The sequence below is a fragment of the Plectropomus leopardus genome, chromosome 17, assembly GCF_026936395.1.
Source record: "Plectropomus leopardus strain MGB_pleo_1.0 chromosome 17, ASM2693639v1, whole genome shotgun sequence".
Lineage (NCBI taxonomy): Eukaryota > Metazoa > Chordata > Actinopteri > Perciformes > Serranidae > Plectropomus > Plectropomus leopardus.
This window is the reverse complement of record NC_142192.1, coordinates 33,927,996-33,955,725: the sequence shown is the minus strand read 5'-3', so window position 1 is coordinate 33,955,725 and position 27,730 is coordinate 33,927,996. Positions and strand designations below refer to the sequence as shown.

The following is a 27,730-nucleotide window of genomic DNA, read 5'->3' as shown; positions in this document are numbered from 1 at the left end:
TTTGTCCTGACTGACCATGTGTGGTCTTTGTAGTTCTCTCTGTTGTCAGTCGTTTTGTCATTATGTGTTATCACAAACAGTCTCTCTCTCTCACCTCTTTGTTTCGCACACAAACACAAACTATTTCTGCTTTGTTGTCTTTTGAGTAATTTGGAATCATTCTCGCTGTATGTTTAATATTGCTCAGAAGTAAATGAATCATGATCCTCTGCTATGAGGATCTCCACACACACACACTCACACACACACTAAAGTCATATGTACTGCTAAAAAGGAATAAAAAAAAAGGTTTTGAAAATCACCAAAAATTCTGAAGGAGATACATTTTTCAAATTTTAAAAGACAACATGCCTTCAAATTTTAGAGATTTTTTATTTTGTTGACTGTTTTCTCAATTGATTAGCTGTTTGGTCTGACATTATAAAATGAAATTTAAAGATGCTGATCTGTGTTTCCCAAAAATCAAGATGACGTCATCATTTCTCTGGTTTTGGCCAAAACCTCAAAAGATTCAGTTTTTGGGGAAAAAGAAAGCAGGAAAACCCTCATTTAAGAAGCTGGAAACCAAAACTTTTGAATTTGTCTCATTAAAATGTTTAAACTGAGTCACTAATGATTATTAAGTTAATTAAAAGTTGTAAAACAAATAATTACTCAGTAGAGCTCTATTGTTTAAATTCTTTGTCATATAAACACTGCGGGAACAGACCTGCTCTGTGATAAATAGAGAACAGTCCCTCAGTTAAACAGCCCCGCTGTGATAAATAGAGAACAGTCCCTCAGTTAAAGTGCCCCGCTGTGATAAATAGAGAACAGTCCCTCAGTTAAACAGCCCCGCTGTGATAAATAGAGAATAGTCCCTTAGTTAAACAACCCCGCTGTGATAAATAGAGAACAGTCCCTCAGGTAAACAGACCTGCTCTGTGTAACCGGAGCTGAGGGTTGAAAACAGCGTCCAGTAGTTTCCGTTGTCGCTCGTTCTCCTCTTTTGATCGAGAAAGTTCCTCCTCGTACTCTGCTATCGTTCTTTCAAACAGCCCAAAAATCTGTTAATATCAGTTAGTAGAGATCACGATTTCGACACCGAAAATCGAACAGTTTCTAAACGTTTTGTCACTTACAGCTTTAGTACATAGCTCGAAACGGGTTTCGAAAGGTCACGTGATCAGTACCAAACCCGGACAGATAAAGTCTCCGTTAATGATGAAACCATTAAAATGTTTTACAAACTCACCGTAGCATAGCATAAGACCAATGTTACCAGGTCACATAGCTAATAATGATATGAAATAGTCAGCATATCCTACAAGAACTAAATCAATAGCAGTTTGATTTGATTTGCATGACACCATCAAAACATTTCTCAACACCAGGATTTATATTTTCAGGTAATTTATTTGGCCATTAATGTGTATGAAAAAACGATTAAGAAAATTAAGAGAAGTTTGAACATTGTGCAGGAGAGGACAAAGGGCCAATGAAAGGCTCATGGAGATAACACCACTATAAAATAACACTCATGCGTAAAATAAAACAAGATAAAACAAAGATTACATATTTGGTCAAAATTTTAAAACTGAGCAGGAATACATAAATGATGTTTAAAAACTGACAAATAAACAGCATTTACAAACTGAAATGTACTACAAATTAATCAGTGAAGGACTATGAGTCTTTAAGTACAGGTTTTCTTAATAATAATTATAATAATAATAGTTCTCATTATCTTATACTTAACGCTTTGAAACCTGGGCAAATTGGCTTAATTTCTGTTAACAGGGAAAGAAGTTACAACTATCAGAAAAGAAAAACTCCTGACATTTAGAACAAAGAGGAAAACTAAAAATTAAACAACAAAACAAAAATAGTTGAAAAAAAATATATAAATATTGAATTTTTGACAAGTTTTCAAAAAAAGGTCAAATAATTCTTTGTGATAGCTTACCAGACAATGTTCTCTACTAAAAAAAGAAAGATTATATACTTAAAATAAATTCAGTCTCACTTTTTTAAAACTAGTTTTCAGGCCATTTTCTTGTCAACTTGTCTGCATTTAAGTATAGATTGGTGGTACTTTTACTTCACGAGTCCTCTCTTTTCATGCCACTTTGTGCTTTTACTCTACTACATTACTGCACTACATTTATCTGAAAGCTTTAGTTACTGTAGATCTTAGCATAGGAAGGGTTAAAGGAATATTTCAACAATCGAATGACCATTTGTTTATTGGTCAGCCCATGTTACATTCAATCCGTGAAAACACTCAGTATTTCTCTCGTGCCTCCACGGTGAACAAAGAGTCCAGAAACAGCAAACGCTGATGCTGATTACTGAAGTAAACCAGGAACAAGATTAAAAAAAGCAAAACTATATTAAACTTTCAATTTGGTTGATTGAATGTACTCTTGTACTATATCAAACAGACAGCAAGTATGATTCAAAAGAATTTATTAACATTAACGCAAAAAAATAAACAAAAACCTACAATCTAACATCGCAAATTTGTGTGTTTGTGTGTGTGCTGGTGCATGTAAGAAAAAGGATGCTTGGTTGCATGCAAGGCTCTATCTTTGTGAAACATAAGCTAACTAATATTGACTTGTCTTTGGTACAGACATCTACTTAATTTTATGACAAAGAGATCACAACAAAAAAAAAAAAACTAAATAAAAACAGTTGATCAATGCATGTTACATATATATATTGACAAAAGCTGAACAGTCTTGCCCAGTGCCCAGTCATTATTTTTTTCAGTCCATGAATGGAGGGAACAGTTGTTTTGTTGTGCTGCTTGTTAGCCGACACTTAGCTATTGAGGATGAGCCTGGCTTAGAAGAATTGTGGTTCCACTGCAGTCCTTGCTGTGCTGTGTTCAGATTGTGCAGATTAGATGAAACCAGTCCCTTGTTATCCTTACAGAGTTAGCAGATTGGAACTGGCTCTGCTTTTCCCCCCATTTGCTTTTAAGTTAGCTTACCAAATATGTGTCTGCCTGGAGGACTAACTTGTCTGGTCTCTTCGACCATTTGGCAGAGTTTTTTGTGTGCTTGCAGAGCCACGTGCAGAGAGCTGTTCTTTGCTGCTACAGCTGCTTGACGACTTCCCTCTGTGAGGTCGTAGGAGACAGAAGAGAAGAAAGTAGGCTCTTTTGTCAGCTTGATGATGTTGAGGGTCACATACAACAGTGATCAGTAGTGAATGAAGACTGGGTCCATGGGCCAAACTTCAAACTGAGGTGTGAAAACTGAAGGAGCCTGAAACATGGAGCTCCTCTGTCTGAAGATCAAAAGGACGCATCAAAAATTTGATAGAGGTCTGAACTTACAGGAAACGGCTTACATGTCCAGTTTATATCCGCCCTCATCTGTTCAGTTGAGCTACTGGCTAAAGGCTCTGCCTCTCTGTTCTCCTCAGTTTGAGTCTAATGAAGCTGTGAGGACTGACTATGGACACATTTATGTCTTTTGATCTGACAGCGCCAGGCAAATTTTTTGTTACAAACACTGCAGCTGAACAGTTTCTCTCCTGTGTGGACTGCCATGTGAATCTCTAAATTTCCTCTGTGTGTAAAAGATTTCTTACAGACTGAGCAGCTGAAAGGTTTCTCTCCTGTATGAGATCTCAAGTGTCTCTCTAGAGTTGCTTTGCAGACATATCTTCTCCCACACTCAGAACAGCTAAAAGGTTTCTCTCCTGTATGAGATCTTATGTGTGTTGTCAGACTTTTCTTGGTGCTACATTTTTTCCCACACTCACAGCAGCTAAATCCTTTCTGTCCTGTATGAGTTCTCATGTGTTCCTGCAGATGGTCCTTGCGGTCAAAGCTTTTCCCACATTCAGAGCAGCTGAAAGCTTTCTCTCCTGTATGAGATCTTATGTGTGTCGTCAGTTCTGAATTTGTGCCAAATCTTTTTCCACACTCAGAGCAGCTGAATTTTTTCTTACCAGTACTGCATCTTGAATCAATTACAAGGACTTGATCATTTTTCAGAGAGTTTAAACCTGACTTTGGTTCTCTAGTCTCCTTCCAGTCATCACTGTCATCAGTCTCAGCTTCTGTTTCCGTCTGTTGAGTTGAGCTGCTGGCTGAAGGCTCTGCCTCTCTGATCTCCTTAGTCTGAGATTGATGAAGCTGTGAGGACTGACCACCAACACACTGATGGATGACAAGTAGTTGAAATGAAGTGAATATTTGGTCACAAATACTACAGCTGCAGCTGGTATCTCCTTTGTGGTTTTTCGTGTGTTTGTATAAACTTCCGCTCTGTGTAAAAGATTTCTTACAAACTATGCAGCTGAAAGGTTTCTCTCCTGTATGAGTTCTCATGTGACTCTTCAGATTTCCCCTTTCACTAAAAGCTTTATCACACACTGAGCAGCTGAATGGTTTCTCTCCTGTATGAGTTGCCATGTGCCTTATCAGATATGCCTTGCACAAAAATCTCTTATCACACACTGAGCAACTGAATGGTTTTTCTCCTGTATGAATTCTCATGTGTTCCTTCAGATTTCCCTTGCTGCTAAATCCTTTTGTACACTCTGAGCAGCTAAACGGTTTCTCACTGACGTGATCATTTTTCAGAAAGTTTAAGCCTGACTGAGGTTCTCTTGTCTCCTTACAATCATCACTGTCATCAATCTCAGGTTCAGAAGAGTCTCCAGTCTTGTCCTCAGCTTCTGGTTGTAAATGTGTATCTGGATGTGAGTTCCTGTCTGGTTCTGGTCCTCCACAGTCCTCTCCATCAGCTTCCATCTGTTCCATTTGTCTTTGATGAAGCTGTGAGGTCTGATGACCAACACATTTATGTTTTTTGAGCTGTAAACGCCAGGTAAATCTTTTGTTACAAACACTGCAGCTGAATGGCTTCTCTCCTGTGTGAGTTGTCATGTGCCTTGACATATTTGCCTTGCATGAGAATTTTTTATCACACACAGAGCAGTTAAAATGATTCTCCCTGGTATGAGTTTTCATATGTTGCTTCAGTGTTCCACTTTCACGGAACGCTTTACCACACACTGAGCAACTATATGGCTTCTCTCCTGTATGAATTTTCATGTGTCTCTTCAGATCTGACCGGAACAAAAATCTTCTGTCACACACTGAGCAACTAAATAGTTTCTCCCCTGTATGATCAGTCATGTGTCTAATCAGATATGTCTTGCACAAAAATCTTTGATCACAAAATGAGCAACTGAATGGCTTTTTTCCTGCGTGAGATTTAATGTGTCGCTTCAGCATTCCACTTTGACTGAAAGCTTTGCCACAGACTGAGCAGCTGAATGGTTTTTCTCCTGTATGAATTGTCATGTGTCGCTCCAGGTGTGGCCTGCACAAAAATCCTTTATCACACAGAGAACACTTAAAAGGTTTCTCTCCTGTGTGAGTTGTCATGTGTCTCCTGAGATATGCCTTGCGCAAAAATCCTTTCCCACAAACTGTGCAGCTGAATGGTTCCTGTCTTGTATGAGATCTCATGTGTTTCTTCAGAGATGTCTTGGTGGCAATTTTTTCCTCACTGTCAGAGTAGCTGAATGGTTTCTCTCCGGCACTACATCTGGAATCACTGACAGGAACTCCATTGTTTTTCAAAGAGTTTAAACCTGACCGCGGTTCTCTGGTCTCCTTCCAATCATCAATACTGACTTCAATCTCAGCAACTGAAAACTCTCCAGTCCCATCTTTGCTAACTGGTTGTAAATGTGTATCTGGATGTGAGTTCCTGTCTGGTTCTGGTCCTCCACAGTCCTCTCCATCAGCTTCTGTTTCCATCTGTTCAGTTAGTCTTTGATGAAGCTGTGAGGACTGAGGTTTCTCTTCATCATCTTCACTCTTCACAGGGACAGGAGTGAATGGGAACTTGGTGATATCAGCCTCCTCCAGACCTTGAAGCTGCTCTCCCTCCTGACTGCTCCACAGCTCCTCCTGCTCCTCTTTAATGTGTGGGGGCTCTGGGTCCTCCTGCTCCTCTTTAATGTATGAGGGCTCTGGGTCCTCTTGGTCCTCTTTAATGTGTGGGGGCTCTGGGTCCTCCTGCTCTTCCTTAATGTGTGGGGGCTCTGGGTCCTCTTGGTCCTCTTTAATGTGTGGGGGCTCTGGGTCCTCCTGCTCTTCTTTAATGTGTGGGTGCTCTGGGTCCTCTTGCTCCTCTTTAATGTGTGGGGGCTCTGGGTCCTCCTTGTCCTCTTTTTTAACAACAATCCCTTTTCGTACATCTGAGGGTAAAGCTGAAACACAGACAGAGAGCTGTTTAAAGGAAACCCACAAACAATCATTAACCATGCTTGGCAACAACACTAAATCATAGCTGCTCTGTGGAGTTTTCATCTATTAGTAACAACATGGAGTAATGTTTGTGTGAGAGGGTTTCAGTGGTAGAGAGTAACTAAATACATATACTTAGGTACTGAACTCTGGAAGATTACTGAGGTACTCTGAATATTTCCATTTTCTGCTACTTCATACTTCTACTCCACTACATCTCTGTGGGACTGCGTTCTTTCACATGCGTAACATAAATAAAAATAGGCATACCTTGTCTCAAAAACTCAATTATGCCATTGCTGGTCCCAAGCCCAGATGAGAAAAGAGGAGGGATAAGCGAGGGGTTGGCTACCCTTTCCCGTAAAAAAACCCACAGCTATGTCAACAGGAGTAAAATGAGAAATCTTGACCAAGAGAGAACACTGACCTTCATCGATGAGATTTATAAAACAGGGTAGTCAAAGCCAGATACATCCGGAAGCTACCTGGGTGAACACAATCCTTTCAACTCGGGCAACCGCTGCCGTTGGAACATGTAATGTGAGGACCATGTATGAGGCGAGAAAGACTGCACAAGTGGCTGCCAAGATGATGCACTACAAGCTTGCAATACTGGGAATAAGTAAATCAAGATGGAATGGATCCGGACAGAAATGGCTCAAGATAGTAGAGCTGCTGCTGTACTCAAGACACGAAAAAGGAGAACTCACACCATACTCAGGGAGTGGCCTTGATGCTTTCCAAGGATGCCCAAAGAGCAGTCTTAGGATGGGAGGAACATGGGCCTAGGTCAATGACAGCTTCTTTCAGAACCAAGAAGGAAAGAATACAAATGAACATCATTCAGTGCAATGCCCCAGTGAGGAAGAGAACAAGGAGGAGTTCTCCAGCAGACTGCATACCATCATTCAGAACTACTCAGGAAGAGACATAACCGTTGGGATGGGTGACTTTAATGCTAAGATTGGAGTGACAACAGAAGCTATGCAGACAATATTGGACAGCAAGGGCTATAAATGAAAATAGGGAGGGATTTGCAGTTTTAAGTGCCAACAACAATCTTGTCATCGGCGGAAGTATCTTCCCCCACAGACAGATACATAAAGCCACCTGGGTACCACCGAACCTCTTCACTGAAAACCACATAGAACATGTATGTATCACAAGAAATTTCAGGAGGTCCCTACAAGATGTACGAGTCAGATGAGGGGCCAGTGTGCCTCACATCCTCATCTTCTTTTTTGCTGCAGTTTAAGAAAAATTGGAAAGGAGAGAAGAACCAGCAATAAAGGCTCAACACAGCTTAAAGACCCAATCAAGCAAGAGGAATACAAACTCACACTTTGGTTTAACAGGATTATACTGGACAAGATAAAGGACGCTGTTGAACCCCACCTCCGAGACCGTCAGACTGACTTCTGCAAGGATAGATCTTGCATAGACCAGATCGCAATATTGCGCATCATCCTAGATCACTGGAATCAACAAGAACAGCCAATGATAATAAGAATAGCGCCGCGGTGAACCATATGCATCTAGAACAGTGTTTGACAGCCACAGCGCTGAAAAAGGCAAATATTCAGAGGTGGAAAGTGACTTTTTTTTAGACGTCCACAGACGACTTTGTGTTAGTTTCAGCTTTAATCAGACTTTGGATGAATTATTTAGAAACACCAGGACGCATCGCTCCGTGTCTCATCCGGCCGCTCGCGCTGAGCTCTCATTATTATTACCAGGGGCAGATGTAATGTTTTGGGGGCCCGGGGCCACAAGTACATGAGCTTATTTTCAGCCTTTCTCTAACTGTGAATGTCGGCAGGCTGTTGGCAGCTATAGGAGAAGTAGGCCGACTCAAAAGTTTTTAATTCCTGAGTAAAATGATTAACAGCACAGAAGTTTGACAGAAGCTGAAGTCAGAGTCCTGCAGTCAGGAGAGGTTGGCCTATTATCAGCACAATGTGCTTCAATTTACCTGAAGTTTGTTTCAGATGGAGCTTTTCATTTTTATATAATGATGGAAAGTTTAATCAATAATAATAAATCACATGTTTATTACACTCCAACACACCATGGTCACATGACACTGTGTCAGTGAACTATGAGGGCAAAAAACAAACCACAAGAAAAGCAAAATAATCGTAATCAAAGTAAAACGTTCAGTTAATGGTGATATTGATTTTAGGTATGAGGCTCGGACCTTTGCTGGGAGGACATTTTAGTAACTGGACCTCTTTGAATTTTAGTAGAATAGGTCCTCCAGCTGGTGATGCTGTTCTACAGTATATTTGTCATGTTCAATATCTGACAGAAAATACATATTTAAACATAAATTAACCTGATGATATCTTCATATCTCACTGAGGAGTCAAAGGAACCTTTAAGCTCGACAGAAATACTGATTTGATGTATATCGTGATATATATCAGTATCGACTGATATTAAAAAAAAATCTTGTGATAAGAATTTATTTCATACCGCCCAGCCCTATGTGGCGGCAAATCAAGCAGCAACCAGCAGAGGCAGTTATTCTCCAACGGTGTTGGAGATGGGTAGGACATACACTCCAAAAAACAGCTTCAAACATCTGCTACGTTTCCCCTTTAAACAAAACCTGACGGACAGGAGTCGCAGGTTGTGTAATTAACAAAACACTGGACAAATCCCAAAAAGGGTCAAAGCAAAATGGTCACTTGCTTTTTAAAAGGTGACAGCGGAAGTAAAACTCCCTACAGCCACCCACTGATACTATCAAAATGATAGACTAACTCAACCAAAAGTGAAGTGGGTGTCACTGGACAAGGGGGAAACAAAATGTATGGAAACTGGCCAAAAGAATAATCTCAAACACACTCAACTCAGATTCTCACCCAAAACAGAAAACACAGAAAGCCAACTGAAGGGAACTGATTCTCAAGCGCACACAACCAACTGAGCAGGGGAACTGCAATCTGGAATCTGTCCAAAACACATCTCAAGACAATCCCTCAAGTGGAACCCCCAAAGAAAAAGAAAGCAAGGAAGACCATGAAACACCTAGCATCGAGATATGGATGCAGATGCCACAAGAATGGGCTAACACCAGGGGACAGTTGAGAGGGTGGCTCAGGATTGAGATGCTTGGAGAACTCTTGTTGATGGCGTATGCCCTAGAAGGGGTATTAGGCGTAAATAAGCGTCAGCCTTCAGCTATCAGGCTCCTCTTCTGTGGAACCATCTTTCAGTTTCAGTCCGGGAGGCAAACACTGTCTCGGGTTAGTGTACACTGTACAGTGACTGTTTAATTTTTGTCCATTGTGATTTGATGCTATTCAATGGGCAATATATAATAGAAAACAGTCCCCCAGGTAAACAACCCCACTGTGATAAATAGAGAACAGTCCCTCAGGTAAACAGACCTGCTCTGTGTAACCGGAGCTGAGGGTTGAAAACAGCGTCCAGTAGTTTCCGTTGTCGCTCGTTCTCCTCTTTTGCTCGAGAAAGTTCCTCCTCGTACTCTGCTATCGTTCTTTCAAACAGCCCAAATATCTCTTCACCTGTGAAAAATAGAGAACAGTCCCTCAGGTAAACAGCCCCGCTGTGATAAATACAGAACAGTCCCTCAGTTCAACAGCCCCGCTGTGATAAATAGAGAACAGTCCCTCAGTTCAACAGCCCCGCTGTGATAAATAGAGAACAGTCCCTCAGGTAAACAGCCCCGCCTTGATCAATAGAGAACAGTCCCTCAGGTAAACAGCCCCGCTGTGATAAATAGAGAACAGTCCCTCAGGTAAACAGCCCCGCTGTGATAAATAGAGAACAGTCCCTCAGGTAAACAGCCCCGCTGTGATAAATAGAGAACAGTCCCTCAGGTAAACAGCCCCGCTGTGATAAATAGAGAACAGTCCCTCAGGTAAACAGCCCCGCTGTGATAAATAGAGAACAGTCCCTCAGGTAAACAGCCCCGCTATGATAAATAGAGAACAGTCCCTCAGTTCAACAGCCCCGCAGTGATAAATAGAGAACAGTCCCTCAGGTACACAGCCCCGCTGTGATAAATAGAGAACAGTCCCTCAGGTAAACAGACCTGCTCTGTGTAACCGGAGCTGAGGGTTGAAAACAGCGTCCAGTAGTTTCCGTTGTCGCTCGTTCTCCTCTTTTGATCGAGAAAGTTCCTCCTCGTACTCTGCTATCGTTCTTTCAAACAGCCCAAATATCTCTTCAGCAGCCGCAGTTAGTCGCTGCTTCACCAACGCTCTCAGCATTTGGACTTTACACATTTTCACACTTTATCAACACAACAAAGACTCTCTGCTAACAGACGGCTCTGCCCGACGCCATCTTCGTCAAACTGCGCTCAGTTTCACACAGGAGAGAATACTGCTTCCGGAGCACAACAGCTGCTCGCCTTCAAAATAAAAGTCAACGAGTGCATTTCCGCCACCAACTGGACTGAAGTGTGGAGCAAGAGATTAGGCAGTAAAATAAATAAATAAAACGAGATTCTTTTATCTAATTCAGTTTCTCTCAGGAACTTAATAATGTCATGCTTTGTTTTACCGACTGATTTTTTATCAGAGCCCTGTTAATGTAAAGTTGGTGTTTTGCCTTCTTTAGTAACTGAACACGATTATTTTTCTGGTTACCGTAATGCTTGTTACAGTGTTACTGTGAAAACAGACGTTTTCAGAGAATGACATTCACTGAAGCTGAAGGTTCATTTCAGAACTTGGAAATAAAATTTTTTTTTTCTTCTTATAAAGAACAGTTTAAAGCTTCACCATTATATTTTATCTTTTTTCTTTCTTTTTCAAATGCAATATTTATTTTGTTTGTAATTATTTAAAACAAACCTTAAATGATTATTTTTTTTAAAGGATAGTTCAAATTTAATATTATTGCAGTGACCAGATTCTGTGAGATCAAAGATCAAATCTTTGAAAGAAATAACGAAATGTATTTATTGAGTTTATCATCTGGAAACTTTGAGTGTGTTTCTTTAATCTAATAATAAAAAATATCATAATATCACTGCAGTCACACTGACCACATGCTGTTTTAGTATTTTGGTTTTCATCGGAAACTCTTTGCATTATAAAAACATTTGTTAGCGCTGAAGTCTGTGTGTTGTCCCTGGTCAGCGGTGATATTGGCGTAAATGAAGACAGCATTGAGTTGAAAATGTTGACAATCAAATCAGAGTCTCACACTCACAGAATTACATTTTGTCTTTGGTTGCTGGTTTGTTAGTTCAACTAAAGAAAGAGATTTGCGCCTGAAACTCTATCTTTAGACCCGAGACCTGCCTGTTGCCACGGTTCAGCAGTGATGCCTGCCCATTGCCATGGTTACTGAGCTCAGCGAGAGAAGTGAAACACTGAAGACCAGTTTGATCAAGTCTGAGGACGACCAGCTAAACCAGCAGCCTCCTCTGCCGCCGCCAACAGGGTGGAGTTGATTTTCTCTCTGCAGGAACTGTCTTCATGTTGTCTCTGTGTCTCCTCCAGGGGGTCACGTTGTCCCACCCTGACGGCGCTGCCCCCCCTGTGCCGGGTCAACAGGGGCCTCCCCTCAGACTGGAGTCTGTCCTGGAAGCAAGAGTCCCGGGGTGCTGGAGGAGGACGGCCACTTCAGGCGGGACAGCGCCCTGAGGCTCCCTGCAGACGTGATTTGTAGTTTTAGTGTTAATGTTATCATACATCAGAGGTAAAGCTCATCTAAAACAGAGGTTAGCTTTGATGTGCAGCAAAATGTTTTAAACCTCTTTGTTTTGTACATATGAATCAAGAAAAATGATGATTCCAAATTACCGAATCACTTTTTATTTCTTTTATGTGAGAGAAATACTTTGTTAATACTTCTTTATCTCAGTTAGATGAAATTTGGATTTTAATCAAAATATTTGATGAACATTTAAAATGTGATTGAGAGGATCCAGACAATCTGCACGACCTTCTGCCGTGATTATGAACTGAATGAAAGAATGAGGGTTTTATGATGTTTTACAGGATGTCATCTGCAAACAAGGTGATTTTTTTATATTGTGTAAATGAGCTGATGCCAGACACACTCTGTGTGTATGTGTGTGTGTGCGTGTGTGTGTGCATGTGTGCGTGTGTGTGTGTGTGTGTGTGTGTGTGTGTGTGTGTGTGTATCAGTCTCTGCAGTAGCTTCGAGCTGCAGTAGTCACTTCAGTTCCTCTGCAGTGGCTGACGGAGGTTTTTGTACGACGCTTTTTCACGGTGTGAACACAGCTTGACTGCTGATAGAGTGATAACTCTGGCAGTAGTAAACTGCTGCATCTTCGGTTTGAACTCCACTGATGGTCAGAGTGAAGTCAACTCCGTTCCCCGCTCCACTTCCACTGAATCTGGACGAGACTCCAGAAAATTGGGCTGATGTTACATAGATGAGAAGTTTAGGAGTTTCTCCAGTTTTCTGTTGGTACCAGGCCAGGTAGTATTGAGAACCAGAGTAATGAGCAACTGTTGGATTGGCTTTACAGTCGATAGAGACGGTTTGACCCAGCTGCACCGCTTTGGCTGCCGACTGAGTCAAGACAACGTTTTGTCCGACAGAACCTGCGGAGACAGAAGAAGCGCTGGACATGAGACAAACTCAGCTGCACTCCAAATGGTTTTCACATGACAGAGAAGTGATTTTCTCACCCCGAGCGAAGCAGAGGAGAGTCCCGATGAGGACGGAGGTCAAAGTCATGTTTCTGATGAGGAGGGTTTCTGTGTCTTCTGTTGTCACGAAGGACAGCTGTCAGTCCTCCAGTGTCCACCTCTCAGGACTATAAAGTGTCCCAGAGCACTGGAGCATGCTGCTGCTGATGCAAAGTGGCTCTATGGAAATGATCTGACTGACTGCAGCAGGGACTTGGATGACCCTGATGATGCTGTTTCTCTGCGGATCAATACATTGATCAGAGCACTGATCAGGAATGTGTCCCTGATCATTCAGATGTGGATTTGCTTTGATGCCTGCACAAAGATTTTCTTTCACAGTGTCTTCTGTCTGCTTTCATTTAATGTCAGAGGGATCAGTTTTACTGTCACACTAATTCAATGATGAATTTGTAAAAAAAAAAAAAAAAAGATTAATTCTGAATCATTGCTGCAATGTTTGAAAGGTAAAATGTTAAATATTTAATTCTTTTCAAAACAGGAAGTGATAATGTTGAGTTTGTGGTGTTCAGAGTCAGAGAGCCGTGTGTCTCTACGGTGAGAGGTTTTTGTACGGCGACTCGATCAGTTTGTATCACTGTGGTGGACTTTTGGTGGAGGAACCAGGCTGGATGTTGGAAGTAAGTTTCTGTTCAAATATTGAATCAGTTCAGGTTTGAATTTCTGTGTCTGAACATTTGCAGGAGATATAAATTTCCTCCGGTCTGTTCGAAATCTCTTTAATTCCAAATTTCTCCTCTTTAACCTTGAAGCTGAACTCAGAGCAGCTTTACTGAACTTCTCTTTAAACGTTTGATTTTATTTGTTACATTTTAACAGCTTGAACTGTAGGAAACATGAACAAAAGCCTTACAGTGTTTAAATGACGCCCATGATGTTCTCTTTCATTTTTATTTAGCTGAGTTGAGTATTTTCTGAAACACTGAGACAGGTTTCTAAAATGACTTAAATCATCTTTTAACCTCGCTTTGAAATCATGTCGACGCCTCTCTGATGCTGTTTGTGTTTTTAAATCTGTCTGATGAACAATTTAAATTTGCTCGTCAGTTATTTCGGGACGTTATTTTTTTGATAATGTTGTTTAACAGCGGGCGTGATGAGCTTTTGTCCTTTTCAGAGTTCTGACAGTAAACGTGTTTGTATGAATGCAGCAGGACTTTGACGTGAAGAATATTTGGCTGGAAACATTTTCAGCGTTGAGATTTCAGATGGGATTCTTTTATTTCCAGTGTAGTTTGGCGTCTCTGGGGTCGTATGGGGACTCTTTGTGTGCTGATATGCATGAGAGGTTTCTGAAAGGGAAGTGAAACAATGTGTGAGCGGGTGACTGCTGGAGCAGAAACACCATCTGACCGAAACTCCTTCACGGAGAAAACCCGCTCCTTCACAGTAAAGCTGTCCCGGTTGCTGGTGTGTGATTGACAGCTTTGTGGTCCCCGTCCTCTGAGCTGATTGGTGTCTCCTAGGTGATGTCCGTCCCACCCTGATGGTGCTGCCCCCCTCCAGCGAGGAGCTGCAGCAGGGGAGGGCCACGCTCATGTGTCTGGCCAACAAGGGCTTCCCCTCGGACTGGAGTCTGTCCTGGAAGGTGGACGGCAGCAGCGGCGGCAGCTGGGACGAGAGCAGGAGTCCCGGCGTGCTGGACAAGGACGGCCGCTACAGCTGGAGCAGCACCCTGAGGCTCCCTGCAGACCAGTGGAGGAAGGTGGGCTCTGTGACCTGTGAGGCCACCCAGGGCTCCCAGACTCCGCTGTCAGAGACACTGACCAGAGACCAGTGTTCCCAGTCCTGAGCTGCCTCGCTGGGACTCCGCTGCTGGTTTTCGTCTGCTGCTGCTCTCACTCTGCACTCAGGAACTTTCTCTGTCTTTGATTTCACAGCTTTCGGCAGCAGCATCTACCAGCTTGTTGCAAAGTTTCAATATTGTTTCACCGTTTCCACGTAATAAAGACGTCTTCATCCAATCGGCTGTTTTCATCTTTATTATCATCAGAGTGTCTCAGTGATTTTCTCTGAAGAGTGACGGCATTTAAGGTGTGTCTGAACAACATGCATGACTATTTGAATCAAACCACAAAAGGAGAAAAAAAGTTTGCCAAATGTGAAATAAATAGCAGTATATCGTCTGCAGGGAGAGAAATAAAATGAGTGTGATCTACGATTTATCCAAGAAATATGAACACACTGTTTCTGCCGAAGATCACAAACACAAATAAATTATGACACCAGGACACTGTTAACAGTTTACTAGTGCACATACTTTATCAATAATTTTTGCTCTGATTTAAAAACGACATGTTTGACAGAATATAAAACAGCCACGATGACTGAAATAACTCAAACACACGATTACTAACTTTAGATCATAACGTGTTCATCAAATCAGCTGTTTTCATCTTTATTATTGTCACAGTGTCTCATTGACTCTCCCAAAGCTGACTGTTTTCAAAACTTAGCAGACAAATATATAATTTCTCCACGAAGAATTTACAAAGAATATCTGCAATCATATCATATTCAGCCAAGTATAGGAAGGACTGTGATGGTTTGATAGTTTCTAAAGAACCTGCATTAGTACTAGAATAAAACAACAAAAGTTGGAGAAATAAAAAGCTAAATCTGAAATAAATAATAGTACATCGTCTGCACAGAGATGAATAAAATAAATGTTGTGTATAATTTACCTGAAAAACATTTACGTAGTATTTCTGGCTGACAAAGACAATTTCAGAGATGACAGCAGGACTCATTAAAACGTTACTGATTTACATGCTCTGTATAATTGGTTTGAATCATAAAAAATACTAGTTTGCAGAATTCAAAACACACATCATATAAAAAAGGTTACAGACACAATTTGTAGTGTTAGTGTCGATGTTATCATACATCATAAATAAAACTCATCTAAAACAGAGGTTAGCTTTGATGTGCAGCAAAAAAACTCCTTTTTTTATAACTTCACAGTATTTATTCTCACAGTATCACAGTATGTTTAGTGTTGAAAAGTTATGAATTATTGATTTCATACTTCCGTATGAAATCTAACCTCCGTAGATTTAGTTTCAGTGCAGCTGGTGAGTCAGATCAGTTCCTCTGCAGCTGAGGGAGGTTTTTGTACGACGCTTTTTCACGGTGTGAACACCCACTGATTGTTGATATAATGTGCACTCTGGCAGTAGTAAACTGCTGCATCTTCAGTCTGAACTGCACTGATGGTCAGGGTGAAGTCAGTCCCAGATCCGCTGCCTGAAAAACGATCTGGAATCCCTGACTCTCTCGTGCTGACAAGGTAAATGAGCAGTTTAGGAGTTTCTCCGTCTCTCTGTTGGTACCAAGAGAGGCAATACTCAGATGCATAACTGCCACAATCTCCGTCCACCTCATCATTAAAGCTACAGCTGATGGAGACCGTGGCTCCTGGAGCAGATCTCACTGCTCCAGGCTAAGTCACTGTGACCTGACCTCTGGACTCTGAGGACACAGGGACAAAAACAGAAAGCAGCGTCATGGTTTTGTGCTCTTCATTTCAGAGGGACGGATGCTGATGGAGGAGAGGAGTTTGATTCTCTGGACTTTACCTGTGAAGCAGCAGCAGAGGAGAGTCCCGATGAGGACGGAGGTCAAAGTCATGTTTCTGATGAGGAGGGTTTCTGTGACTTCTGTTGTCACGAAGGACAGCTGTCAGTCCTCCAGTGTCCACCTCTCAGGACTATAAAGTGTCCCAGAGCACTGGAGCATGCTGCTGCTGATGCAAAGTGGCTCTATGGAAATGATCTGACTGACTGTTGGTCAGAAACATGTCAGTGCTGATGGTTTCGTTTCCTTTTCCCGTGTATGGACTGACTTTAACGAGTGTGTTTTAAAATCAGAGGGTCTTCTTTTATGTATTTGTACTTTCACTGTCCCTCAGATTTACAAAGAAAGAGTAAAAGTCTTCTGACTCCACAACTGACATGTCATTACTGGTTACTGCCCAGCAAACTTTGTACGAGTGTTTTATTGAGCTCAGCCAAGTCTTCGTTAAAAGCAGGTAAACTGTGGTTACATAAGGGTTAATTATTACACTGTACACATTAATAGTTTGACCCGAGAAAACTTAGTGCTGTTATATCAAATTTTCTCTGCTCTATTACTTTAAAAATACAAAACGACTAAAAAATTTATTAGAAATTACCCGATAGACTTTGATGTGTTTTTGTTGATGATTGCAAAAAAAGTTAACCTTTTTGCTGACGACACAACGTTTTACTTTGAAGGAGTCCGAGCCATATTTAGAATTCTTTAGGTGATATAGTTTCTAATTTATACTTATTACTGATTATACTGATACTAATCAAAAATACTTCAAATGGAAATGGAAATACTTTATAACAATCCTCAACAGGGGGGTTGTATTTGGGGGTAGGGTATTTTTTAAATATAATTTAGGTGAGGGTGTTTTCCTTTTTTTCTTTTTTTCTCTGCATTGGGAACTTTAACTTTTTATCCTTAAATTATTATTTTTTTCCTGATTACATTTACTTACTTTAACTTAAATAACATTTTTCAGTTTTCAGTGCAAGACTTTCACGAGTAAAAGTAAAAGCACAGTGTGGTATTCGTACTTTTACTTAAGTGAAGAAACTGGATACTTCTTCCTCCGCTGACTGTTTACATCACAAAGATTTATATTTGTGAAGACATTAAAGAGAATTTTATTTTGACATCCGGCACCGGAAGTGATTGTTCCCGTGTTACGGACCGGAACAACGGGAACAGTCAGCGGAGAGAAGCCGTTAGCTGAAATAAACGCCGCAGAAAAACCGACGCGTTATTCGGTCAATCGGAGATGGACCGACACCGGAAGCAGCTGGATCTTATATTAAAACCGGAAACGAAGCCACGAGGAGACGGTTTGTTTCCTTCCTGCTGCTCTGCTAATGATGCTAAGCTAACGTTAGCCTGTTAGCCGCAGCTAGCTCCGTGCAGAAAGGGGCGTGTGCAATGTAGCTGCTAATTATCGAAATATCCCAGACTGTCAGCAGCTACTAAAAAACAAAGTACAGACAAAGTAATCTGCTCCGCGGGGACGATATTTAATATCACAACCAACCAAATAAAGAAAATAAGAAAATATTATCCAGTTATATAAATTTCTTTAACTGACACATCAGCCCTAATCATGAATATCAAACATTCATTCATTTACAGAATTTTATCAGATTAATGTCCAAAATCTGACTTATGTCCAAAATCTGATTTATGTCCAAAATTTGATTAATGTTCTAAAATCCCTAAAACGATCCTTAAAACCTCCTAAAATCTGCAAAACATCCTTAAATTTGATTAATGTCCTAAAACCATTCAAACGTCCTAAAATACTCGCATCGGTCGCCCATGTACTGATGTCAGAAACAAAATAAGCTTCTAAGTAACTGTAGAAACTGTGAAACTGAAATAAATAGTTTCTCTTTGCTGAAATCACTGTGTAAGACATTATTATTCAAAAACATTAAAAGAAGGTAGCAACAAAAGAAGAAATGAACCAGAGGTTAGAAGAAGTTATCTGAAAAATCTGCCCCCCCAAAAAATAAAAACAATGCAAAAAGCTCAAAATTACCACCTCATCTTTTAAAAAAATACGAGTGCTCTCTTTTTTCATCTTACTCGATTACTCTGCTGAAAATACCGTCTCCGAGCTAACGTCGTGTGTCCAAACTGACAAAAGTTTAAACATAAATTCAGATTTGTCCGTGTGATCCAAACAGCTGACTGACGTTATCTCCAGCAGGTCGCCAACAACTCTGCTTTATTCAACACAAGAACGTATAAAAATGAGCTGCATGGTAACCATAGTAACCACAGCGAGCCTCTAATACAGACCGGCCTTTGTTTGTCCGAATGTGGATCCACAGCGGGCTGGTAAGGGGGACGAGGACTTTAATTGAGACTAGGCTTTTACAGGTTTTACGGTTGTTAATCCACACCACTGAAACCGTCTGACACAAACACATGATGTCCGTCTGTGTTTCAGGTCGACTTTCAGGTGTCCGAAAAGTGATCATTGGTGAAGAGGAGCAGGAGGACCCAGAGCCCCCACACATTAAAGAGGAGCAGGAGGACCCAGAGCCCCCACACATTAAAGAGGAGCAGGAGGACCCAGAGCCCCCACACATTAAAGAGGACCAGGAGGAACCAGAATCTCCACACCATAAAGAGGAGCAGGAGGACCCAGAGCCCCCACACATTAAAGAGGAGCAGGAGGAGCTGTGGAGCAGTCAGGAGGGAGAGCAGCTTCAAGGTCTGGAGGAGGCTGATATCACCAAGTTCCCATTCACTCCTGTCCCTGTGAAGAGTGAAGATGATGAAGAGAAACCTCAGTCCTCACAGCTTCATCAAAGACTAACTGAACAGATGGAAACAGAAGCTGATGGAGAGGACTGTGGAGGACCAGAACCAGACAGGGACTCACATCCAGATACACATTTACAACCAGAGACTGAGGACAAGACTGGAGACTCTTCTGAACCTGAGACTGAGGACAGTGATGATTGGAGGGAGACCAGAGAACCTCAGCCAGGTTTAAACTCTCTGAAAAAGAATCGAGTTAGGGAGAAACCTTTCAGCTGCTCTGAGTGTGGGAAAAGATTTGGCTTTAAAGGAAATCTGAAGCGACACATGATAAGTCACACAGGAGAGAAACCGTTCAGCTGCTCAGTATGTGATCAAAGATTTTTGCAAAAGGCACATCTTAAGAGACACACTATAACTCACATAGGAGAAAAACCATTCAGCTGCTCGGTGTGTGGGAAAAGATTTGGCTCTGAGTCACGTCTGGTTGAACATGTGGTAACTCATACAGGAGAGAAACTCATTAGCTGTTCAGTGTGTGCGAAATCTTTCACACAGAGTGAAAATTTAGAGACACACATGAGAATCCACACAGGAGAGAAACCTTTGATATGCTCAGTTTGTGGTAAAATTTTTAAACGAAAAAGAGATCTCGAAGAACACATGAGAACTCACACAGGAGAAAAACCTTTCAGCTGCTCTGAGTGTGGGAAGAGATTTGGCTTCAAGTCACAAATAAAGGAACACATGAGAACTCACACAGGAGAAAAACCTTTCAGCTGCCCTGAGTGTGGGAAAAGATTTGGCTGCAAGGCGAATCTGAAGAGACACGCGGTGACTCACACAGGAGAAAAAAATTTCAGCTGTTCAGTGTGTGAGAAATCTTTTACAGAGAGCGGAAGTTTACAGAAACACTTTAGAATCCACACAGGAGAGAAACCCTTTAGCTGCCCAATTTGTGGTAAAAGTTTTAATCAGAATGAAGTTTTGAAGACACACATGCGAACTCATACTGGAGAGAAACCTTTTATTTGCACAGTTTGTGGTAAAAGTTTTATGTACAAGACGAGTCTGACAGGTCACATGGGACATCACGCCGGGGGGAAAAGATTCAGCTGCAGTGTTTGTGATCGAAGATTCACGTGGCTTTATCAGCTCAGAAACCATCAGTACTTCTCCTGTCAGTCCTCTCCGCTCCAAACTCAAACTGAGGACGACAGAGAGGCAGAACCTCCAGCCAGAAATCCAGATCCACATTCACAACCAGATACTGAGACCGGAGACTCTTTAGTGGCAGAGGTTGAAGTCAGTGTTGATGACTGGGAGAGCAGAGAACCTCGGTCAGGTTTAAACTCTCTGAAAAAGTTGCTGTGAGTGATTTGAAATCTGCTCTGAATGTGCACAAATGTGTTAAAAGACAAAACTTCATTAAAACATGATTTATGAGACTTTAATGTTATTTTGTTGTTATTTTTTATCACTTTCAATTCTGTAAATTATGTAGGACTAAAGGTGATAGGATGGATTAATTTTTGCAGTTTTCTGAAAAGCAGAATTTTGCACATTTCTCCTTGGTATTAACATCTACTATAATGCAAGAATCCAATGACCAAATGCATAAAACGATGTGTAGATTCATGACTAAAACGGGAGGCGGCTTTCCATGAACTTAAGCTGTATTTAGTAAATGTTGATGAAACTCAATGTGGAGCTGACTGTGTTTCCACTGAGTGATGTTCTGAGACTTCTCTTCTGGCGATAACATCCCAGTAACCATGGCGATGGATCTTCAAAACATTAGCAGCTTTATTTCTATTGCAGCCACCAAACTAGCCGTCATTATGTCCAATCCAAGGCCACGTATGAGGGATTTCTGGGAGATGTAGTCCATGATTTCACAGAGGAATTGTGGATTCAAAACATGAGGGAGCCAGTTCCTACTGACAAGCACATAGACACAGCATCATGTGACCTCACAGCATCATGTGACCTCACAGCATCATGTGACCTCACAGCGTCATGTGACCTCACAGCGTCATGTGACCTCACAGCGTCATGTGACCTCACAGCATCATGTGACCTCACAGCGTCATGTGACCTAGAAAAGACTAAAAAGGTTTTCCACTGCAGTTTGGACGAATATGGATTTTTACTGTCGCCTGAAATATCACCTCATGCCAGCGTAAAAACCTTGTAGTGTTAATCGGGAGTTTTTTGTGTAAAACAGTCATGTTTCTTTTGAGCATATTTTATATTCACAATTTCAATTTGAGTAATTTGAGGGTTAATGGAAACCCTCCTAGAGATGTGAAATCTAATACCTGCTCTGAATGTGCACAAATGTGTTAAAATTGAAATTTATTAATGTTAATTAAAACAAGATTCACGAGACGTGAACCTTTCAGGCCGCAGCAGGACGTGAAAACAGAACATGCAGCTTTTCAGTGGAGGTAAATGTGTTGATCTGAGCGGATGAATATTTGATGCTTTGTTTGCTTTGAAACTTATTGAGTTTTGGTGATAAGTTGATGTTTTGACAGACTGGTGTGGTTTTATCTGATAATGTGATGTGCTTTTATTGGCTTTTCCATATTCTGTACATTAATCTCTTTGGGACACAAATAATCTCCCTTACACTGTTACTTTCTCTTTTTTGGGACTTAATAAAGGCGACACAAGAACTGAAAGAGCTGCGTCATTCCTTCCTGATCTGTTTCTTTGTTCTCTGCTCCCTGAAAAGAGATCACACCACAGTGTGCCACAACATGAAGGACATTTGAACATTTAATGACGTCTCCGTTCAGTTCAGATCTTTAAATCTCATATCTGTAGTTTTGTGCAAGCGAGAAAGAATTTTAATATCAGCAATGCTGCGTGTCTTATTTTGAAGGCCGCCCCGGCAGTGTTGGTGTGTACTTCCGCCGGTGTGACGGTGATCTCGGTTAGCAGAGTGAACCGTTAGCTGGATCTAAATAACGGCAGAAAAACAAACCGTCAGAGTTTAGTTCAGTAACCGGAGCAGAGATGGACCGACACCGGAAACTGCTGCTACACGAGGCTTCAAACCCGAGAAGAAGAAGAAGAAGAGGTTTGTTTATTTTCTGCTAATGATGCTAAGCTAACGTTAGCTGTTAGCCGCAGCTAGCTTCAGTCTGAACCTTTATTGTTTGTTTTGTTATTGTTTGTTCTTTATTTGTTTATTTATCAGAAGATATATATACATAAACAATAATAAGTGTTTAATTCCTCTTTCATGAAAGTCTTATCTCCGCTGAATATATAAGATGCGCATCTGATGTTTTTGCTCATATTTTTGTTTTCCATGTTCTGAATAGAGATCTCACGTTTAGTGACAGGCCTGTAACTCCGGATCTTTCTCTCCCACAGACTGATTTAAACTTCTCTCAAAACTTGAAACGCATTATTATTTGTTCTTTTATTAAAAGTGCGTGAAAACGTTGCGTTTATTAGCGCATGAAAGATAGAGAACAAATCACGTCTCGATTTGAGCCCGTCAGGGACAGAACATTTTATTTCTCATTACAAGACGATCTGGTATTTAATAAGACAGTATGAATGACTGTCATAACCTGTGACGTTAACCCTTTCCTCTCTGGTGGTAAACTGAGCTGCTGCTTACAGGAATAATCTGTTCAGCACTGTTATTGAAGCTAAATATTTAGCTTAGCTTGTTTCCAACGTTACAGACTCGGACAGCTCAACCGGAAGTGGAGCTCTGCAGCGAAATGTGAAAACATGATAAGTTTTCGTCAGTTAAGTATCTGTAAAAATGAAAACTGTATTTGCTGAATTTCAGTTGAATTGCTTTATTAAAGAACTGCCTTTGGTGGTTAGCCATCGAGATTAGCATCCATGGAAGTTAACTTCTGCTATGCCAAAACAAAAAAGACATCCAACCAAAAAGACATCCAACCAACAACATCCACCAACACACATCCAACCGACGACACATCCAGCAAAAGCGGTGACTTTGAAAGGAGGGAAAACAGATTTTCGTGTTTTAAGCACTTGTTTCTGGGGTTCTTTGTAGCTCCTTTTCACACAGAGATCACTCTTCAGAGCTGCTACGAAGTCCCGTCTTTACGCCTCCTTTACATTTTTACGTAGAACCTAACAGCAGCGGCATCATGTGGCTCCAGTGTGATTTTAGACAGCATGCTGGCATCATGGAAACAAAAGAGGCAGGACATTTAACACAACAGCACTGATCTCTAATGTGATACATAATATACAACAACAATGACATGACATGCCAATAACGATCATGTGGACAGTTAAGGCCGCTGTTCCTTTTCTTTGAGTTAGCCGCTATGCTAAAACTTCCTTTTTAAATCTACCACAGTGGGTTGCACATGTAACATGTAGACAAAACTTCACCATGACTTAACCGTCTTTCTTGGTAGTTTTCTGGACAGCTGTTTTGTCTTTCAGCCTCAGACTCAGTCAGCCGTTTCTTCTTTGTGCGTTCTTATTCATGTCCACACACATCTCCATACACACAAAAATTCAAACCATTTACTGCCTGTAACAACAATCTGTAGTTGTTGTTGTTTACATATCCGTTGTTCAGCAGCAGAACGTCAGAACTCAGAATAAGATCTTTAAGAATCTGTTCTTCTCGTTTTATGTCGATTCAAGATACTTCTTGTTGTTGGTTTGAGTTTAGTGATGGACACTAATGAGTCTGTCCTTCATCCTGATTCCTGCAGACGTCCAGCAGCTGTTGGTGGTTAAAGAAGAGGTTCCCCCTTCCAGTGTGGACCAGGAGAACCTAGAACCCCCACACATCAAACAGGAGCAGGAGGACCCAGAACCCCCACACATCAAACAGGAGCAGGAGGACCCAGAACCCCCACACATCAAACAGGAGCAGGAGGACCCAGAGCCCCCACACATTAAAGAGGACCAGGAGGACCCAGAGCCCCCACACATTAAAGAGGACCAGGAGGACCCAGAGCCCCCACACATTAAAGAGGAGCAGGAGGAGCTGTGGAGCAGTCAGGAGGGAGAGCAGCTTCAAGGTCTGGAGGAGGCTGATATCACCAAGTTCCCATTCACTCCTGTCCCTGTGAAGAGTGAAGATGATGAAGAGAAACCTCAGTCCTCACAGCTTCATCAAAGACTAACTGAACAGATGGAAACAGAAGCTGATGGAGAGGACTGTGGAGGACCAGAACCAGACAGGAACTCACATCCAGATACACATTTACAACCAGAGACTGAGGACAAGACCGGAGACTCTTCTGAACCTGAGACTGAGGACAGTGATGATTGGAGGGAGACCAGAGAACCTCAGTCAGGTTTAAACTCTCTGAAAAATGATCAAGTCCCTGTCAGGGAGAAACCGTTCAGCTGCTCTGAGTGTGGGAAAAGATTTTACACCAAGGGAAGTCTGAAGAGACACGTGAGATCTCATACAGGCGGAAAAACATTCAGTTGCTCTGTGTGTGGGAAAGGATTTAGCACCAAGGGAAATCTGAAAGAACACATGAAAATTCATACAGGAGAGAAACCATTCGGCTGCTCACTGTGTGATAAAAGATTTGTGTGTAAGGCATATCTGATAAGGCACATGACAACTCATACAGGAGAGAAGCCATTCAACTGCTCAGTATGTGATAAAGCTTTTAGTGAAAGGGGAAATCTGAGGAGTCACATGAGAACTCATACAGGAGAGAAACCTTTCACCTGCTCCATTTGTAGGAAATGTTTTACACAGAGTGGAAGTTTATATAAACACATGAAAAACCACAAAGGAGATAAGAGCTTCAGCTGCAGTATTTGTAACCAAGTATTCACTTCATTCAAACTGCTTGTAATCCATCAGTGTGTCGGTGGTCACTCCTCACAGCTTCATCAGACTCAAACTGAGGAGAACAGAGAGGCAGAGCCTCCAGCCAGCAGCTCAACCCAACACATGGAAACAGAAGCTGATGGAGAGGACTGTGGAGGACCAGAACCAGCCAGGAACTCACAGACAGATACACATTTACAACCTGTTAGTGAAGACGATACTGGAGACTCTTCTGAACCTGAGACTGATGACAGTGATGATTGGAAGGAGACCAGAGAACCTCAGTCAGGTTTAAAAAATGATCAAGTTCCTGTCAGGGAGAAACCCTTCAGCTGCCCGGAGTGTGGGAAAAGATTTGTCAGCAAGATGATTCTAAAAAGACACGAGAGAAGTCACACTGGAGACAAACCTTTCAGCTGCTTAGTTTGTAAGAAGTCATTTAGAAATAGTGAAGGTTTACAGGTACACATGACAATCCACACAGGAGAGAAACCATTCAGCTGCTCAGAGTGTGGGAAAAATTTTGTTAGCAAGATATGTCTGAAGATGCACACAAGATCTCATACTGGAGAGAAACAGTTTTGCTGCTCTGAGTGTGGGAAACAATTTAGCACCAAGGGAGCTCTGATGGGACACATGAGAACTCATACAGGAGAAAAACCATTTAGCTGCTCTGGGTGTGGGAAAAGATTTAACTCCAAAGGAAATCTGAAGGAACATATGAGCTCTCATACAAAAGAAAAATCTTTCAGCTGTTTAGTCTGTTACAAGTCTTTTACCAGGAATGGATATTTAAAAGAACACATGAGAATCCACACAGGAGAAAAACCATTCAGCTGCTCAGTGTGTAGTAAAGAATTTATTGGAAGAGGACGTCTAAGTATACACATGAAAGTCCACACAGGAGAGAAACCTTTCAGCTGCTCTGAGTGTGACAAAAGATTTTGTTACAAGGCAGATCTGAAGATGCATATGTTGACTCATACAGGGGAGAAACCCTTCAGCTGTAGTGTGTGCAACAAAAAATTTGGCTACAAAGCAGATTTGAAGACGCACATGAGAACTCATACAGGAGAGAGACCCTTCAGCTGCTCAGTCTGTGCGAAATCATTTACATATAGAGGAAGTTTAAAGTTACACATGAGAACTCACACAGGAGAGAAACCTTTCAGCTGCTCTGAGTGTGACAAAAGATTCATTACAAGCGGAGATCTGAGGAATCATATGAGAATCCACACAGGAGACAAACCTTTCAGCTGTTCTGAGTGTGACAAAAGATTCATTACAAGTGGAGTTCTGAGGAATCACATGAAAACCCACACAGGAGAGAAACCTTTCAGCTGCTCTGAGTGTGACAAAAGATTCATTTTAAGTGGAAATCTTAGGAAACACATGAGAATACACACAAGAGAGAAACCCTTCAGCTGTTCTGAGTGTGACAGAAGATTTGGCTTCCAGTCTAATCTGAAGACGCACATGTTGATTCATACAGGAGATAAACCAATAAGCTGCCCAGTCTGATAGAGAACAGATGAAGGTAAATATGAGAAAACACACAGGAGAGAAACCTTTCAGCTGCTCTGAGGGAAACAAAAGATTTATTGGAAGTGGAGATCAGAGGAAACAAAGGAGAATCCACACAGGAGAAAGCCATTCAGCAGCTCAGCGTTTGGGAAAGGTTTGAAACAAAAGAAACGTGAAGTCACATGGCAAAAGTCATGAGTGTGTTGTGAACAGCAGTGGCAGTAAAACTGCTGCTTCAGATGAAACTGAGCAACGGAGGGTTGAAACAGTTCTGGACCAGAGTTTATGTTAGCCAAAATGTTGGCCAAAATTTCTGGTGGGAAATAAAAAAAAAGACAACATAAAACATAAACTTGTATTTTCCAGACCAGATTTGGGGATATTAACTACTTATCTACCGCAGTGTGCGTCTGGGCCTCTCCAGAGCACACGACGCATGCATGGCAGTCACGGCCTCTTAGCATGCTCGGCGTAGTTAGTTGACAGCATTATGGATCCCGTTCTGCAGGAACATTTCCAACATGCTGCTGTTCTCCTGGTAGAACAGACCGATTCCAACCTCGGTAAGTCAGACGGTGGATAACGAACTCTATGTTTCACTCAAGATGCGCAGCAATAGTTCCACTAGGCGGGTTTCCATTTCACATTTAAACTTAATTTTCAATAAAACACAATTGCGAGATGACTGCGTTTCCATAAACTGATATTATGTGATGTGGATTATTTTGATACCTGAAATACCACCTCATGTAAGCGGAAAAACTTTGTGGCGAAAAACTGAATTTTTTTCTAACTGACGTGTTTTCAGTAGGAGTATTTTGTATTCGCAGTTTCAGTTTTTGCAATTTGAGGGTTAATGGAAACCGGCCTAGTGTCAGGACTATTTTATTCTGCGAGCTGCAAGCGAATCTGGCAGGAAAACACACTGATGAAGAATTGTGTATGAAGGATATAAATGATAGATATAAGTGATCTGGTTATGAAGAAAACATGCTGTGTAACACACAGAGACAGACACCACATGTCATTAAAAAACAACAAAGGAGCAGAATCGTTTGCTGACGGAGAAACGAGCTTCTGGTGTCAAGGGCCAGCAGGTCCCGACCACAGACTTTAATAAGACCTGGCGGCTGT

At 41.5% G+C, this 27,730-nt stretch overlaps 3 protein-coding genes, 1 long non-coding RNA gene and 1 pseudogene across 5 annotated transcripts; 3 read left to right on the top strand and 2 right to left on the bottom strand.

Moving 5' to 3' along the window:
- Window positions 1-5,684: 5,684 nt before the first annotated feature.
- LOC121939874 (uncharacterized) lies at window positions 5,685-13,032 on the bottom strand. Its single transcript, XM_088090025.1, has 6 exons — window positions 12,907-13,032; window positions 12,478-12,819; window positions 10,326-10,508; window positions 9,658-9,795; window positions 7,373-7,395; window positions 5,685-6,225 (listed from the first exon to the last, which is right to left on the bottom strand). Exons 1-6 carry the CDS (start codon window positions 12,953-12,955, stop codon window positions 5,833-5,835), a joined length of 1,128 nt encoding a protein of 375 aa, XP_087946151.1. The 5' UTR covers window positions 12,956-13,032; the 3' UTR covers window positions 5,685-5,832.
- LOC121939872 (Ig kappa-b4 chain C region pseudogene) lies at window positions 12,984-14,891 on the top strand (annotated as a pseudogene). The gene is made up of 2 exons (XR_015779518.1): window positions 12,984-13,547; window positions 14,394-14,891. The product of XR_015779518.1 is annotated as an Ig kappa-b4 chain C region pseudogene (transcript).
- Window positions 14,892-16,220: 1,329 nt separating this feature from the next.
- LOC121963242 (uncharacterized) lies at window positions 16,221-16,667 on the bottom strand. The gene is made up of 2 exons (XR_015779525.1): window positions 16,506-16,667; window positions 16,221-16,398 (listed from the first exon to the last, which is right to left on the bottom strand). It is a non-coding gene; the product is annotated as an uncharacterized LOC121963242 (long non-coding RNA).
- A 978-nt stretch (window positions 16,668-17,645) lies between these two features.
- LOC121963329 (uncharacterized) lies at window positions 17,646-21,944 on the top strand. The gene is made up of 2 exons (XM_088090662.1): window positions 17,646-17,819; window positions 18,941-21,944. The coding sequence occupies exons 1-2, from the start codon at window positions 17,756-17,758 to the stop codon at window positions 20,629-20,631; spliced, it is 1,755 nt and encodes a 584-aa protein (XP_087946788.1). The 5' UTR covers window positions 17,646-17,755; the 3' UTR covers window positions 20,632-21,944.
- A 221-nt stretch (window positions 21,945-22,165) lies between these two features.
- LOC121964883 (uncharacterized) lies at window positions 22,166-26,744 on the top strand. Its single transcript, XM_088090633.1, has 2 exons — window positions 22,166-22,345; window positions 23,988-26,744. The coding sequence occupies exons 1-2, from the start codon at window positions 22,282-22,284 to the stop codon at window positions 26,591-26,593; spliced, it is 2,670 nt and encodes an 889-aa protein (XP_087946759.1). The 5' UTR covers window positions 22,166-22,281; the 3' UTR covers window positions 26,594-26,744.
- Window positions 26,745-27,730: the final 986 nt, after the last annotated feature.